A 17,832-nucleotide genomic window follows, 5' to 3' on the forward strand; every position below is an offset into this window, starting at 1 on the left:
TTGCCATTTCCTTCTCCAGGAGATCTTTCCGACCCAGGGTCAAACCCCAGTCTCTTAAGTCTCCTGCATTGGCAGGCAGGTTCTTTACCACTTGTGCCACCTGGGAAGCCAGGAAGGTGCACAGAGCCGCAGATGATTCCGATCTGGATCCTGCATTGAGCACCAGGGCTCTTAGCCTCCACTTCTGAGACTGAGATCAGGCCCTGGGGGAGGGGAGGGCGCTCTGCTCTGAGTGGGGCAGGACCAGGGCCTGCTGTGTGACCTGAGGGGCATCATGGAGTCAGCAGAGGTGCCCCTGCTGCTGTGTATATGAGGCCTCACCAGGAGTGGAGTGTGATCCGAGGGAAAGTGTGGGAAGGTCCCATGTTGGACTCTGCGCCAGAATTGACTGTCCTGAGTCCCTCCTGAGACAGTGGGCACAGAGGACTGTCTGTTCCGCACGTTGAGGGCTTCCCTATGTGTGTGGTTGAGTCTCAGGAAGGGGGTGTGTTGGCTCTAAGCATTAAACAGCATGTTTTCCACTTTCAAGACTGACTTCCAAAGTCTCATAATGCCTGAGGAAAAAACCCAGACGAGGAGGAAGAGGAAAGAACAGGTAATGGCTCTTTCTCAGGTAAAGTTATATTCTCAGTTGATTCACCGCATGTCCTTCCTGAAATGCCCTTCTCAGGACTTGCTAATCACGTCTGACTCTGGAGTGTCCTGTCTGACTCCTGTACATGCACACTCACCCGGGGCCTTCCCTCAGGGCCTGTCATCTCCACTTAGATCCTCGTGACTCAGTGATGAAGAAACTTGGAAAGGCGCCATTGTGGTCATAGAGAGACACTTCCTTTTTTTCAATAAATTTAAGTGCATATACATGTGTGCATGAGTGCACAGGTGTGCAAGCCCTTGGTTTTTACAAAATACATATCATTATGTCTATATAACTTCTATGGTATTGAGTTGTGAAATTATATATTTTTCATTGTCTTAAATTTTTTCTACCCACTGATATTCATGAGTTAAATAAGAAGAGTAATTAATATATTTCTGCATGTGTCCGTGATGACATTTTATGCAATTCTGGGTTGTTAGCCTTGAACTTGTTTCAAGTTTTCTCAAGAAACCCTCTGTCAGTGTACCTTTGGTAATTTTATATGACTTAAGTTTTTTACATTTACTTCTAGAACCTAAACACCTGGGTTTATATGCTTGCTCTACCGTCTTTAGCTGTTTGACCTGAAGCAGATTTCTTAGAATGTCTGTGACACAACTTGTCGCTGCCTTCAGATGTATGGGACTAGATCTTTTTATTTTAAAAAATTTGTTTTTAATTATTTTATATTGGAGTATAGTTGAATAGCAGTGTTGTGTTAGCTTCAGGTATACAGCAAAGTGATTCAGTTATACATACACGTGTCTATTCTTTTCCCATTTAGCATATTTCAGACTATTCAGCAGAGTTGCTTGTGCTATGCAGTAGATCCTTGTTGTTTATCTGTTGTATACATAGTAGTGTATATACAAACCCAGTTCTGCCCCTGACCCCTGCCCTCGCCACATTTTCCCTTTGGTAGCCGTAAGCCTGTTTTCTATGTCTGTGAGTCTGTTTCTGTTTTGTTTTTCATTTATTTATTTATTTACTTGCTTATCTATTCATTTTGATATTTTAATTTTTTTGGAGGATAGTTGATATACAATTTTGTGTTAGTTTCGGGTGTGCAGAAAATTGAGTTATACATGCGCAAATATCCTTTGTTTTTAGATTCTTTTCAGATCTTTTTAAATTTGCTATTATGTTATTATACGAGTTAGTACACGCAAAGCATTTAGAGGAATGCATAGCACCCGAGAAGTGTTCAAACACTTTTTGAGATCCCTGTTGCTGTCATCACAGTTTCTTTAAAATCACTATAGACACTGTCATCTCTAAAGATTTCATTGCTGCTCTAGTTCCTCTTAACATTGAATATTACTTGGTGTGTGGAACATACTGTCTCACATTTCTATACAGATAATCCTGTGTCAATTGTGTGTGTGTGTTTCTTGTATTGTCCACAAAAATAGGAAATACATACTGATTTAGAGGCTGTTATAACCTCTTGTGGAAAAGTATAATAAACCAAAATCAGAGACACATAATGTGCTCAAAAGCACCTTCAGTGAATCTGTAACCACACTCTAGTCAAAATCAATCCTTACACCTCTCTCCTTTTCTCATTTTGTGTGAAAAGAAGACTCTCCTGGTGGGCCCATTGGTGAAATGTGTTTTCGTTTCAGGGACGGTTGACGTTCAGAGATGTGGCCATTGAATTCACTCCCGAGGAGTGGGAATGCTTGGATCCTGCTCAGAGGGCCTTGTACAGAGAAGTGATGGTGGAGACCCTCAGAAACCTGCTGTCTGTGGGTGAGGATCACTTCCCTCCAGAAGTTGGGGTCTGCCCATGGGTAGCTCTGCATTTTCCGTCCTGTGCCTCTTGGGGGCGCCTGCATGGCCTGACTGAGCCCTGTTGACTCAGACTTGAAAAGCTTGCTAATGCAGCAGGACTTTGAACTTGTCCTTTCTTCATATGATCTTCCCATTTCATGGTCAAGGGTGATTCCAGAGCTCAAATATGCATCAAACCTTATAACAAATACAAAATATCCAGTTCCCTCTTTCCTACCCCTGAGCTTTTGATTCAGAAATTCTTGGAAGAGAGTTAGGTGTCTACATATTATATACAATGCCCTATGCGTTCAAAATCAGGCAGCCAGTGGATGAATTTTTGGATTGTGGCGGGGGGAAGCTGTGTTGTGTGGCATGCAGGAACTTAGTTCCCCAACCAGGAATTGAACCCAGGCCCCAGGCATTGGGAGTTTAGACTCAACCACTGGACCACCAGGGAGATCCCATGTAATGGTTTTTTAGCTTTATTGAGGTATAGTCAAATAAAGTTATAGTATATTTAAAGTGTACAACACAGTGACTTGATATACATGTACATTGTGAGTGGATTTCCATGAAGTTAACACATAAATTACCTCACATGTGACTTTTATTTTTTGTTTTGGTGAGAACACTTAAGTTCTACTCTCTCAGTACATTTCAATTTTATAGTATTAATACTATCCACTGTCGTCGTCGTGTTACATGTGAAATCCTCAGAGCTTGTTCATCTTATGATGGAAGTTGTGAATCCTTTTATCAACCGCTCCCCATTTCTGTCACCCCCAGGCCCTGGCAGCAGTTATTCTAGTCTGTGTTTCTTGGCCTAGTTTCTTCCCTCTTCATCACACTCCCTATCTTTTCAATCTCTTCCTTTTGGCCCCATGTCCTACAGTTAAGAAAGGACAGTATCATACTACTTGCTAAGTCAGTTTCTCTTTTCTTCCCAGGTTAATGTTTTATGTGCCCATATGTATGTTTATCTTCCCACAGATTGGCACATACAAACACTGCCCACATGCCCTACTTTGCTCCCTACTGGTGCTCCCCTTTGCACCAGTCTTCTTTTTTTTTTTTTAATTCTCTCTATTAATTTAAGTGTACTTGATTTACAATGTTGTGTTCATTTCTGCTGTTCAGGAGAGTGATTCTGTTATATAGCTATATGCATTCTTTTTCATGTTCTTTTCCGTTATGGTTTATCACTGTTTACTAATCTTCACTATGACCTATAGGTAATGATTTTTCAGGATGTATTTGACAGTATAACCGACTCACATCACTTGTTAGTGTGGCAGAATGGCCATTCTAAGTGAATATGGTTTTATAAGTGGCATTCAGAGAATTATTTTATTTTTATAACATTTTATTAAATTCTTCCTCATTTCCACAGGGCAGATATGGTTTTCCAGTTCTAAAGTGCCATTTACTTATATTACTCATTAATTAAATTTGTTGTGGCTTATTTACCATTAGAGTACTATGCTTTAGCATTATTACTACACATTAAAAATATAGTAAACATATGTAATATGGGCTTCCCTGGTGGCTCAGATGGTAAAGAATCTGCTTGCAATGCAGGAGACCTGAGTTCAATCCCTGAGTGGGGAAGATCCCCTGGAAAAGGGAATGGTTACCCACTCCAGTATTCTTGCCTGGAGAGAAGTAAGATTGTTACTGTGTAATATTGTTCTTTCTTCAAATATGAAGCAGCCATGTTTTCTGTAAAGTAATATGTGGATTTAGGTCATGATGACAAAATACCCCTGTCAGGACTAACGTAAGTTTGCACGCTGAGGTTTTCAGCCATTGATTGTTTAAAGTAGGCCTCCCTAACATGTAATCACCTTTTTTTTTTTTTTCCAGTTTTTTAAATTGTGGTAGAAGTCACAGAACATAAACCATACTTATCTTAACCATGTTTAACTGTGCAGTTCAAGCTTCCCAGGTGGTGCTAGTGGTCAAGAACCGGGCTGCCAATGCAGAAGTAAGAGAGCTTTGATCTCTGGGTTGGGAAGATCCCCTGGAAGAGGGCATGGCAACACACACAGTATTCTTGCCTGGAAGATCCCATAGACAGAGGAGCCTGGTGGGTTATAGTCCACAGGGTCACAAAGAGTCAGACACGGCTGAAGTGACTTAGCATGCATGCACACAACTGTGCAGTTGCGTGGCACTGAGTACATTCACCTCATTGTGTAACTCTCACCATCATCCATTGCCCCAATTTTTCACTTTCCTGAAGTGAAACTCTGTCCCCGTTAGACATTAAGTCCCCATTCCCCCTCCGCACACCTCCTGCCCCACACACACCCCGTCCCTGGCATCTTACCAGGAACTCTGTAACTGGAAAGAGTTTCTGACTCTAACTTTGACTCATTAAAGTAGAATCAAACAATATTTGTGTGCACCTCCTGTGTATACCCTTTTCTTTATCAAGGGACCTTAGTCTGGTGTGTTCCCAAAAAGGAAAGATCATGGTTGCACTGTTTCTTATCTGGCCAAAGCATGTAGTCCTTTCGGTATAGTACCATGTTCTTCCATATGAAATATTTCTTTCCCAGCTGTAATTAACAGGAGACATGTGATTCTGTTTGTCTTGCAGATACCTCTCCTAAACGTGTGATGAAGGGATCAGCACCAAAACAGAGCAGTCACACAGGAGGGATCCTGCAGACAGTGTTGTCAGAAAGACACAAAAGCCATGACACCAAGGACCACGGCTGCCGGGAAATCCAGAAAAACGTGTTCTCGCGGGAAAGTGATAAAAGTAATCAGAAGGGAGTACCTGCCACCCATCCAAAAAATCTCATTTGTCGAAGAGACGAAGGAAACAAGCCAGTTGAAAGGCTGGCACTCAGCTTTCCGTCATATCTGACTGGACTGCCCATCTTCCCAGCCGAAGGGCAGTTTTATGTGTATCATCAGGTTGAGAAGGCTGACAACACAGGAGCCTCCTTTTCAGTACTTCCAAGAATTGTTCCTACTGTCCAAATCAACGTTTCTAATGGATACGGGATCAGTTTCTGGCATTCTCCGTTACTCATACAAGACCAGAAAGCACATGTTCGGGAAGACCCTTACAGACACGACCCGGATGACAAAGCAGTTCATGACGGCTCCCAGCGCCCCAGCCGTCAGGCGACCCATGGAGGGGTGAGGCCTCACACATGTAACGTGTGTGGCAAAGCCTTTCATCAGAGCTCACATCTCACTCGACATCAAAGAATCCACACAAGAGGGAAGCATCACAAGTGTGAAGAGTGTGGTAAGGGCTTCAGTTACAGTTCACACCTTGTACGCCACCGCAGAATCCATACCGGAGAGAGACCTTACCAGTGCAGCGAGTGCGACAAAGCCTTCAGTGTGCTTTCAAGTCTTATTTATCACCAGGTCGTCCACACTAGAGAGAAACCTTACAAATGTAATGAATGCGACAAAGTCTTCAGTCAGAGTTCAAGCCTTACCAATCATCGCAGAATCCATACCGGAGAGAAACCTTACAAATGTGATCAATGTGGCAAAGCCTTTAACCAGAGCTCGCATCTCACCAGACATCAGGTCATGCACACCGGAGAGAAGCCTTACAAGTGTGATGAGTGTGGCAAGGTCTTCACTCAGAACTCTAGCCTTGTAAGTCACCGGAGAATTCACACTGGGGAGAAACCCTACCAGTGTAATGAGTGTGGCAAAGCATTTGGTGTGTATTCGAGTCTGACTTATCATCAGGTAACCCACACTAGAGAGAAACCTTACAAATGTAATGAATGTGGCAAGGTCTTCAGTCAGAGTTCAAGCCTTCCCAGTCATCGCAGGATTCATACTGGAGAGAAACCGTACAAATGTGATCAGTGTGGCAAATCCTTTATTCACTGCTCAAACTTCAATAGACATAAGAAAATCCATACTGGAGAGAAACCTTACAAATGTGACGAATGTGGCAAGGTCTTCACTCAAAACTCAAGCCTCATGAGTCATCGGAGAATTCATGCTAGGGAGTGACCCGACCAATGTGATGAGTGTCACAAAGTGCTTGTTGTAAGTTCTACCATAAATTGACACCAGAGAGTCCATACTAAAGAGAAATTATATCAGTGTAACATACAGGACAGAGGACTTATACAGATTCATAGCTCACAAGACATCCAGAATCATATACCTTTGATGAAGCCACAAAAATGTAATGTGTGTATAAAAATCAAAACTAAAGAACACCTTGACATTCCTACTGGAGAGCAGCCTTACAAATGGAATGAATATGGGAAGGTTTCTAAAAGCATTCATGCCTTTGATGTCTTGAGAGTATTTAAACTAGGGAGAAACCAGACAGACTTACTGAGTGTGGAAAGGCCTTTCAGCAACAGTATCCCCTCAGAATTCACCAAAGAATTCATTAGTGGAAAGAAACCTTACAAACATAATGAATATTTTAAATTTCTTCATGACTTTTCATAACAGTCTGCCTCAGCATTCACGTGAGGAATGACTAAGTCTCAAATTTAATCTGAAGTATTGCAGACTGCAGAATAATTAAAATATGTTCAAACTTAGATAGGTCCTGAGGATATTATCCTATGGTTTCTTTTCTGAATCTCTTACGATGTAAAGTACAACGGTTTTACATTTCATGTTTAAAGCTATGACCAATTTTAAACTAATATTTGTACAAGAGTGAAGTTTTGGTGGAGGTTCTTTCATATTTTTTTCCCTCGTATGGGAAATCAGTTGCTAGGTATCATTTTTCAAATTCTTTGTCCATCCGGTTTCCTTGGTACCTTGTCAGACTCAGTTGGAAGTACTTGTGTGGGGACTGTTTCTGGGTTTTCTGTTTTGTTTCTTGGACCCGTATGTCTTACTCCACAGACATCACAGTCTTGATTACTTTTTACCTTGTTAGAAGTCTTAAAAGAGTGACTCCAAACAATTTATTCTTCTCCAGATGTTTTGCTATTCTAGTTCTTTCCATGTAAGTTTTAGAAAAATCTTGTTTGTTTCTACAAAATATCTTGATAGAAAATGTCTTATCAGTTTGCAGTCGTTTGACATCGTTTCTGTGTTATGCCTTCCAATAAATGGCTGTTGTATGTCTTTATTTGTCTGTTCTTTGGTTTCTTTCACCAGTATTAAATAAATATCAGCATCAAAATCCTGTCAACACTTCATTTAGCACATTTCTACTTTTACTTTTTGAATAATTGGACATGTTATTTTTAATATGTCTCTATGTGTTAATTGCTACTATATAGAAATACAGTAGATTTTTGAATGTTGGTCTTGTATCCTCAGAATTTACTAATCTCACTTACTCTAGAGATTTTTGTAGATTCTTTGAACTTGTGTATCTGTAATCATTTCAGTAGTTTCCTAGTACAGCTTGCCGACAAAAATTCAGTTATCAAGAAGAAAAGGCAATTTATTTGAGCCAAACTACGGATTATAATCCAGGAAGTAGATTCTCAAAAAGCTCTGACAACTGTTCCAACTGTTAAAGAGTTCAAGGTACAGTCACAAACATTTTTGAGACAAAGGATTGTACGTCAAAATGACACATTTTTTTAAATTGTTTTAACATTTTATTTTTGACTGCTCTATATTTTCATTGCTGCACAAAGGCTTTTCTCTAGTTGCAGGCTTCTCATTGTGGTGGCTTCTCTTGTTGTGGAGCACAGGCTGTAGGGCATGTGGGCTCCGGCAGTTGTGGCTTAGTTACCCTGCAGTATGTGGGACCTTCGTGGACCAGGGATTGAAGCCGTGTCCTTTGCATTGGCAGGTGGATTCTTAACCTCTGGACCACTGGGGAAGCCCAGACCTACTGATATTTTACATGAAGTTCATCAAGGATACATGGTCCAGGTAAGTACATTCAAAGTGAACAGCAGGTCACCAGGACCTCCTATAGAATTGGGAAAAGACACCATTCTTTTAAGAAGTTAAATTGCTAGCTCCAAAAGAAAGGGAAACTATTAGACCTTTTCTGTTGGTTGGGCAGGCACGGCCATCCCAGAGGAGCTGTGGTTCATGTGTAACACAGGTGCACACTGCACATTAGGGAGAGAGGGAGGAGGCCTAAACAGAATTTAATGTTTAAATTTTTTCTTGTCTTAAAGTACACATTTTATTTCATCAGGCTGTAAGAAATTACCACAGACTAAGTGGATTAAAACAAGGTGTCTTCCAGTTCAGGTCAGAAGTCTAAAATGAGTATCTTAACAGAACTGAGAGAAATTTGTTTCCTTGCTGTTTCCAAGTTCTAGGGACTGCTTACATGCTTTGCCATTTCAAAATAAGCCAGGTACCATCTTTTTTTTTCTTTTTAATTGCTTTTGGCCTCTCTGTGTGGCATCTGGGATCTTAGTTCCCCAACCATGGATTGAACCCATGCTCTCTGCAGAGGAAGTAAGGAGTCTCAACCACTGAACCTCCAGGGAATTCATATATATATATATATATATATATATATATCATATATATGTTATACAAGGTTGAATATATCGTTCATTGTTGAAACTCCTTTAAATTTTTTGGATCCTCAAATCTAATGATCACAAATAAGGGTATATTCTAATCTTTGTGTATGATTTCTCCCACTTTCTTATTCTTCTGCTTTGTTCCCTTGGATCTTTGCCTAAAGAAAAATCCATATAAACGAAAAGGCCATACACCCCCACCCTGTTTGTGAATGTTAGTTGCTTATGTCTGACTCTTTGCGGCCCCATGGACTGTAGCTCGCCAGGTTCCTCTCTTCATGGGATTTTACAGGCAGGAATACTGGAGAGGGTTGGGATTCCCTTCTTCAGGGGATCTTCCCAACCCAGGGATCGAACCCCAGTCTTATGCTTTGCAGGCAGATCTCTTCACCATCTGAGCCCCAACCCTGCTCCTCTGCTATTCTAGAAATAGTAAAGATTCCACCATAGATCTATTTCCTCAGTGGAGGACAGGAGGAACAATGCTGGGTTGTTTCAAGGTTCACATGAAATGGTAACTATTAAGCATTTGGAACACTGCCTGGCACAAAGTAGGAGTTCAGTAATCACAGTTGTTTAGTAACTAAGCAGTGTCTGACTCTTTTGCAACCCTGTGGATTGTAGCCCACCAGGCTCCTCTGTCCATGAGATTTCCCAGACAAGAATACTGGAGTGGGTTGCCATTTCCTTCTCCAGGGGATCTTCCTGACCCAGGGATGGAACCCTCAACTCCTGCAGTGGTGGGTGTGTTCTTTACCACTGAGCCACCAGGGAAGCCTGATAGAGGACATGGGAGTTCAAACTGACTCCCGTCTTCCCTCAAACTTACTGAGATACCATTTAACAAAATATTTCAGCCTCTAAATATCCCAACATCCAACTGATATTTTTATTCCTTTTAATATTTATTTGGCCGCACCACGTCTTAATTGTGGCACACAGTGTCTTCAATCTTTGTTGTGGGATTTTTAGCTGTGGGATGTGGGATCTAGTTCCCTGAGCAGGGCTTGAACCTGGGCCCCTGCACTGGGAGCACAGAGTCTTACCCACTGGACCACCAGGGAAGTCTCTCCAGTTGGTATTTTTGCTTGTTAATTTCCATCTTAAAAATATTCTACAATGAGATACCACCTCATATCCATTCAGATGACTATTATCTAAAAAACAAAAACCAGAAAATATTAATAACAAGTGTTAGCAAGGATGTAGTAAAACTAAACCTTAATCACTGCTGGTTGGAATGTGAAATGGTACAACTAACACAGAAATCTCATGGCAGTTCCTCAAAAAATTAAACACAGAATTAACATATAATCCAAAAATTCTGCTACTGGGTATATACCCCAAAGAACTAAAAGAAGACTCAGAAAGAAATTTGTACAAGCATATTCACAGCAATATTATTTACTGTAGCCAAGAGCTGGACACAACCAAGTGTCCATTGGCACCAAAGGAAACCCAATGTGGTCAACAGTAAAATATTGTGTATGTGTGCTCAGTCATGTCCAGCTGTTTGCAGCCCAGTGGATTGTGACCCTCCAGGCTCCTCTGTCCATTGGATTGCCCAGGCAAAACTACTGGAGTGGGTTACCATTTCCTTTTCCAGGGGATCTTCCTGACCCAGGGAAAAACCTGCCCTGCAATGCAGTGTCTGACACCTTATTCCCCCATCCAGATCTATCCTAGGTATGTGAATCAAAACCGAAGGCTCTTTCTTTCCATAAACTCTTCTCACATTTCACTGCCTCCTGAATTGTAGGGAAATTTTTATTAGATTGAAATACACATACTCAGAGAAACTTTATATTATCTTCAAATAATCACAGGCCATACTTTACACAACAGATTCCTTGTCTCTGTGAAGTCTTATATTGAAACAGCTCATGAAAACAAAATTAATGACATTTTACTTAGTAAATAACTGGTTCAATGTCTTCAATATATTTTATTTTTTGTGTATGTTACTTAGGCTCTTTTTTTTTTTTTTTGCTTAATTTTTTATATTGGAGTATAGTTGATTTACAACGTGTTAGTTTCAGGTGTACATCAAAGTAACTCAGTTATACATACACATATGTCCATTCTTTTTCAGATTCTTTTCCCATAGAGCTTATTACAGAACACTGAGTTCCCTGTGCTATACCGTAGGTCCTTGTTGATTATCTGTTTCTTATATAGTAGTGTGTATATGTTAATCCCAAACTCTTAATTTATCCTCTCTGCCACATTTCCCCTTTGGTAACCATAAGTTTTTTTGATGTCTGTGAGTCTGTTTCTGTTCTGTAAATAAGGTCATTTGTATCATTTTTTTAAAGAATCCACATATAATTGGTATATGATATTTGTCTTTCTCTGAGTTAACTTCACTTTGTATGATAATCTCTAGGTCCCTCCATATTGCTGTAATGGCATTAGTTTGTTCTTTTTCATGACTGAGTAGTATTCATTGTACCACATCTTCTTTATCCATTCCACTATTGGACATTTAGGTTGCCCTGTGTCCTGGCTATTATAAATAGTGCTGCTGTGAACATGGGGACACATGTATCTTTTCAGATTACGGTTTTCTCCAGATACATGCCCAGGAGTGAACTTGCTAGATCATATGGCAGTTCTATTTTTAGTTTTTTTTAAGGAACCTCCATACCGTTCTCCATAGTGGTTGTACCAACCAATAGATTTTAACTTCTGGAGACAGTCTGCTGCTCACCACTCTGTGGTGTGACAGCTCATTGTGGGGCTGGACACAGCAAAAACTCAATGATTAATAAAAGATTTTACACTGTGAATACAAGTGGAAAATTTAGAGCTTTCTGACCTGATTAGGGACCAGGTTATTCCTTCTGCAGCAGGCAGAGCAGAGCCTGGATACACAGGTGTCTGGACTCATGAGAAGAAAGGGGCTAACAGTGGGGAAACATGAACGAATTAGTGAGGAGATGTTAATCAGCCACCAACTGGGATGATTGAAAACCAACATGTAAGTCACAAAAATGGTGCAGAGCATGTAGAAAGATAGAAAGGTGCTCACCAGGGCAAGGATTCTTTGGGCAGCTCTGGTCTCAGGAGGGGATCCGGCTGAACGGTTGGTCCTAGGAATGTGGCGGACTTGCCGGTGGTGTCTGTACAGGGTGAAAACCATGTATCCGCTGGCCAGGGTCATGAGTCCAAAAGACAAAGTGCTAGGAGGACTTAAGAAAGCTGCCAATAGTGTGGACGTTATTGTATCAAGACGAGTAATAGAGCAGTATCCCACATCTTTTTGCTTTGTGGTGTTTGTGCTGCCCCATTTCCCAGACACATACGTGAACACAAATGTATTTACAAGCAAGTGCAAAATCCAGCACAGGTAAAGAGTGAAGCCGGCATACTTGGGAGCTTTTCCTTTAAGACTTGTCCATGTGGAGTTCCTGGGGCTAATCATAATGGCCTGTAAGACACTTAAGAGACAGGTGGTGCTGAAAGACACCCCCACAGCCACCCTGTGAACGTAGAAGATGAGTTTGCATCCAGGGTCACCGAGGAAATGTCTCAATCCAAAGGCTGCCACTGTCTGGGGAGGTCCTTTAGAAAGGAGGGCCAAGATGTTGGCGAAGATCAGGTGCCTGAGAGTGAAATCAAGGGGTTTTAACCTGTGTCCCCTGAGTTGAATGGTAACATTCTGATAAAGAAACAAGAAATTCCCTAAGATTCCGACTACAGTCTGTGATAAGGAGATGACCCCTACTGCAAGATCCCTGGAGGCCACTCCGCCACCTCCCAGACCCCAGGGTTCATGTTCAGAGTAAGATGGCATTGCAGGAATATGTGAGCTTTGTGTTACTTGGTGACGTGGCAATTGAAATCCGCTATTCTTCACTCGGGCTTCCCAGGTGGCTCAGTGGAAAGAATTCGCCTGCCAAGCAGGAGACCCGGCTTCGATCCACGAGTCAGGAAGATCCCCTGGAATAGGAAATGGCAACCCACCCCAATATTCTTGCCTGGGAAATCCCATGGACAGAGGAGTTTTCGCGGCCTACAGGATTTATCGACTAAACAACAGTTCTTCATTCAGCAATACTCATTCATAGTTTCCATTAACAACTGGTTGCATAAGTGGTATTGTTTTGTATGTAACAACATCGACTCTTCAACTCGGAAATGTTATTATTTTTCAGAGGAGGAGCCCCTAAGTACAGATTGTAAGAACCATGCGAACTCGCAGCCCCCTAGGTGACCGAGTGAGAAATGGAACCTGTGTTTTCTAGCTGCAGACAAGCCTCTTCACCACAATCCTACATAAAGAAAGGTTGTCAGTTTTACTCTTTGTGTCCTCAAAACCTGTACTTTATTTTTAACTGATGTCCTTTGCCATTCTTAAATGTTTTTATCTTCATTAATAGTTGTTATGGTAGCAATTTTATAATTATGTCTATAAGTTTATTTTTTATAGGCCAGTGTTGCCTATGAATAAATATTTAAAATGAAAATCAGATGATAAAGCACCAACTACCATAAAACCCTGTAAGAGTGATTATCCCAGATGAAGTGTTGGGTTTATAGGGGCAAGAATGGCTTAATGTGATGTAACAGAGAAGCATTTGTCCTTATTCCAAGAACAAGCATAAAATGAGAGTAACCACCAAAATCTTTACTGTTATATGATGGGCTAAACTCTAGGCTTTGAAACAGATATGAGACAAAACACTGTAAAAGAGAGAATAAGTTATTATTGATTACATAGGGCATAATTGATTAATAATGAAAGGATTAAATGAAACTGTGAGGAACAATGTAATAATTATTGAAATAGACTCATATACAAGTATTTCAAATGACATGCAGGAGGCAGGGAAACAAGTGCAGTGAATAAATTTAAATTGTAGATTTGGTATGAATTTAGGATTGACATTAAAAGTTATTCTTTTTTTTCCCCAGACCCTGTGTTCGATCTTCGTTCCCTGACCAGAGCTAGAACCTGTGCCCCCTTCTTTGAAAGCACAGAGTCCTAACCACTGGACAACCAGGGAAATCCCTAAAAACATTTATTTTTAACAGAGAAGTATCAGAACACATATGAAGCTTCAAACTGTCAAGATCATTTTGCTCTGAAACCCACAAACAATGTTAATATTTTTTCTGAAATAGTCTGCCTAATTTCTTTTTTGGGGCGTGGAGGGGTGGGTTAAGTGTGATCTCTCATTGGTTTTCCAATTTTCTACACAAAAATCCACAAGAAATAATGAGTCTTTGCTGATGCCTTTCACTTGCTCTAAGAGCAAAGGGAAAAAATTCCACATGAGACTGAGTTTATCTTTCTGACGCAGGCAAGACGCTTAGGTGGATCTTGAGAAAACCCAGAGGGGAAAACTCTGGGGCCACCTCCTTGGAACCAGGAGAGGAGCCTGAAGGCACGAGGACTGAGGCATGTGAGTCTCAAACTGACCTAGGATACCAAGGAACTGAACTGGGACTCTCCCTTTCTCTGGAAATGTGACTCTGAAGCAGGCTGCCTCATCCTTAGCGTTCCTGGAAAGTGGGGGCGGTCGGCCCATTTGCCCATTCTCTGCACCAGTAAGGTGCTTTGAAATCCCCTGTGAATCTCCGCCCCAGAAAACAAAAGGGTCCACAAGGGAGGGGTGGGGGAGGCAGCGAGGATAGGAGGGGAGGGAGGCGGTGGGAGCCAGGGAGCGTGTGCCCTGGGAAGAGAGGAAAGGAGGAGAGGGCTGAGAAGGGGAGGAGTAGGGATGGGGCCAGCCTCAGGAAGAACAAAGCAGAAAGCGGGTGTGCACCATGCCTACCAGTGGCTGTTGGCTGCAGGGCGCCCTAAGCCGGGCATCTCCCAGGCAGCCCTAGACTCAGTCTTGGCCTAATTTCAAGAGGGGTAACAGTTTCACCATAATCAGAGCACAGGGAGTTTCTCTTTGGGTTTTTTTTTAACCCACATGGAGATAAAATTACTGCATCCATTTGAAACAGATAGTGGGCTCAGCTTAAGAGGGAAAAAAGATCTTTATGTAGCGTTAAAGAAGAATTAACCAATAGGACAACTTTACCAGCCAAGCAGAGTTTTGAAAACTCCTCTGGGAGGAGGTCAGTTTACATTTGGTTTGCGGGAAGTGGCTGTGAAATCCCCAGTCAAGCCGCCTCTTAGTGGAAGGTTGCTGCTGGTCACCAGGAGCAGACATCCCAGGGAATGGTTACAGTGCTTATCTAAGTATAGGAAGCTGCAAGGACCCAGGTTCATGAAAACATTTCTCCTGAAAATATCTTCGTCTCTGAAGGCCAGTTCTGCCAGTTTTCCCAGAACAGAGTCTTCTTCATCCCCTCAGGGCAGCTGTAGGTCAGTGACCTCGGTGACTAATGACGAGGTTCTTGTAGAACTGGCTGGTGGGCAACATTCTTTATTTTTACAGTCCCTTCTCTTTTGGTCTTAATTTCAAGGTTTGGGAGGCATTTGTGACCAATTTGTCCCCCAGTGCTAGGAGCTGGGAATGCTCGTTCCCAGGTCCGCCAAGGATTTCGTTGGTGGGCTACTCAATGTGCCATCACTAGTCTAGACCCTGTAACAGTAGCCAAAGGTTTCTGGACCTTCTGTCTCGCTATTCTGTTACAAGCCAAGAAATGATGGCCCTTGGTTATTTCTTTCCATATCTGGAGTTACACAACTACAGTCACTGATCTTAAAAGACTGGGTATTTGGACAATAGTTTCAAATTATCGAATCATCAATTTGCTCAGAGGCTAAGTAAGACATACATCTGGTATGCAAGAAACTATCATCCTGTGAAATAGGCAGGACACAGGCAGTGTACCTAGTAACATTTATAAGGAAGGTGATGCATGTTTAAACTAAACTTCCCTCAAGTGTGTCTGTCCCATTATCTCCCCAGTTCTCTGACCAGTCTGTTCTGTACCAATTGTTATTTTTCAGGGAAATGATATAACATTATTGTACATAAATTTTCACCAAAGACGCCTGCACGCACAAGGTGAATGGCGAGTCACCGTGATCCCTCACAGGACTGAGAAAGGAACCTTATGTTCCAAGGTAGTGGTCCTCAACTTTTTTGGCACCAGGGACTGGTTTCGTGGAAGACTGGTTTCCACAGACCTGGGGGAGAAGATACGAGGTGGAGATGGTTTCAGGATGATTCAAGTGCATTACATTTATTGTGCACTTTATTTCTATTATTATTACATCAGCTCCACATCAGATCATCAGGCATTAGATCCCAGAGGTTGGGGACCCTTGTTCTAAAAAGTTACATGGGGACTTTCCTGCTGGTCCAGTGGATAAGACTCTGCACTCTTAATGCAGGGGGGCCAGGTTCGATCCCTAGTCAGGGAACTAGATCCCACATGCTACAACTTACGACCTAGCTCAGCCTAAACATATAAAATATATATTTAGGAATATACTAGAGTAAAACAGCAGTCATCCTCATTGGGGTGGATTACATTAAAAGGCATCAGGAATTGATATATAGAGTAAGGAACTATCCATCTCTCTCCATGAGTTCAGCACATACTCCAGGAATTATTCCTGCATCCAAAGGACTCTGTATCCTGGCCCACTTTCTACCTGGGAAAATCCTGTTTCTGAAATGAGCACCTCTCCAGATTCTTGATACACTCCTGCCCTTATGGGTGGGAGAGGGCTCAGAATAAAACAGAAAATACTCAGAATAAAATAGAAGATACTCACCAGAGTCCTCTGGCTGCCAGGATGGGCGGGCTTGGTGCCAGGGTCCCCACAGCCAGTACATGTGAGAGGGAGACAGCCAGGCACCAAAATAAAACCTTGTGATGCTGTGACCTCACCTCCCCACAGAACCACAATTATCATTTCACCTGTAGCAGCAATGGCAGTACACGCTAGGGGAGCTGAGAATGTTTTTAAGCAATTCATCCCAGTTCTTGACTACCAAAAACAACATGTCTAGTGAGTATCTCCCAAAAGGCCATCGGGGTATGTAAGAAGAGTCTTTTTCATGTTTGTATCTCTAGAGCATTGAAGATCCTACAGAGAAAGATCAGGAAGCCCTGAGGGCCGAGCCATGAGGGACTTCCAGCAAAGCACGTCTCTCACGGCATCCTCTGCTCTCCTGAGAAGTTCTGTTAAAGACTCTAGTTCTTTCCTCTCGCTCAGACCCCTCTCAAGCTTCCAGACCCCTTCTAAGTTATGGGAAGAGAAATGGGATGACACAAAACACTGAGAAGGACTAGTGAACGGGGTAAAAGTGAAAGGAGAAATGATGTCAAGAATTGAAATATAAAAACATTAGATAGCCGGCCAGCAACAGATGACTGGGTAAAGAAGATGCAGGAATACTGCTGCTGCTAAGTCACGTCAGTCGTGTCCAACTCTGTGTGACCCCATAGATGGCAGCCCACCAGGCTCCCGTCCCTGGGATTCTCCAGGCAAGAATACTGGAGTGGGCTGCCATTTCCACTACTCAGGCATAAAAAAGAATAACGTTTGACATTTGCAGCAACATGGATATGAATGAACTTAGAGGGTATTGTGCTGAGTGAACTAAGAAAGACAAATACTAGATGATATTGCTTATATGTAGAATGTAAAAAGTATAACCGACAAATATAGAGAAGCTAGGTCTGAAGCAGACCTACAGATATAGAGAACAAGCTAGGGGTTACCGGTGGGGAGAGAGAAGGGGAGGGGCAAGATAGGAGTAGGGGAGTGAGAGGTACAAACTACTATGTGTAAAATAAGCTACAAGGTATATTGTACAACACGGGGAATACATTCAGTATGTTATAATAACTCTAAGTAGAATATAACCTTTAAAAATTGTGAATCACTATATTGTACACCTGAAACATATAATATGGTACCTCAGCTTTTCTATCCCCCAAAAAATTAGATAGCATACTGTGTTTCAAATAAATGATTGAGACAAGACAGATAACCCACACAGCTGTTTTGCCAAAAGTTTTAATTTTGTTTTC

The 17,832-nt window shown here is 41.9% G+C and overlaps 1 protein-coding gene across 1 annotated transcript in view; it reads left to right on the forward strand.

Annotated features, from left to right (window-relative positions):
• The first annotated feature begins 202 nt into the window (after positions 1-202).
• The window catches only part of LOC133054802 (zinc finger protein 665-like), a 43,524-nt gene continuing 25,894 nt past the window's right edge, over positions 203-17,832 (forward strand). The window contains exons 1-3 of the mRNA XM_061140120.1: positions 203-613; positions 2,266-2,392; positions 5,019-6,386. Coding sequence (XP_060996103.1) covers positions 512-613; positions 2,266-2,392; positions 5,019-6,386 — 1,597 coding nt within the window. The 5' untranslated portion in view covers positions 203-511. The remainder of the gene's footprint in view (positions 614-2,265; positions 2,393-5,018; positions 6,387-17,832) is intronic.

Source organism: Dama dama, chromosome 4, assembly GCF_033118175.1.
Source record: "Dama dama isolate Ldn47 chromosome 4, ASM3311817v1, whole genome shotgun sequence".
In the NCBI taxonomy this organism is placed as follows: Eukaryota; Metazoa; Chordata; class Mammalia; order Artiodactyla; family Cervidae; genus Dama; species Dama dama.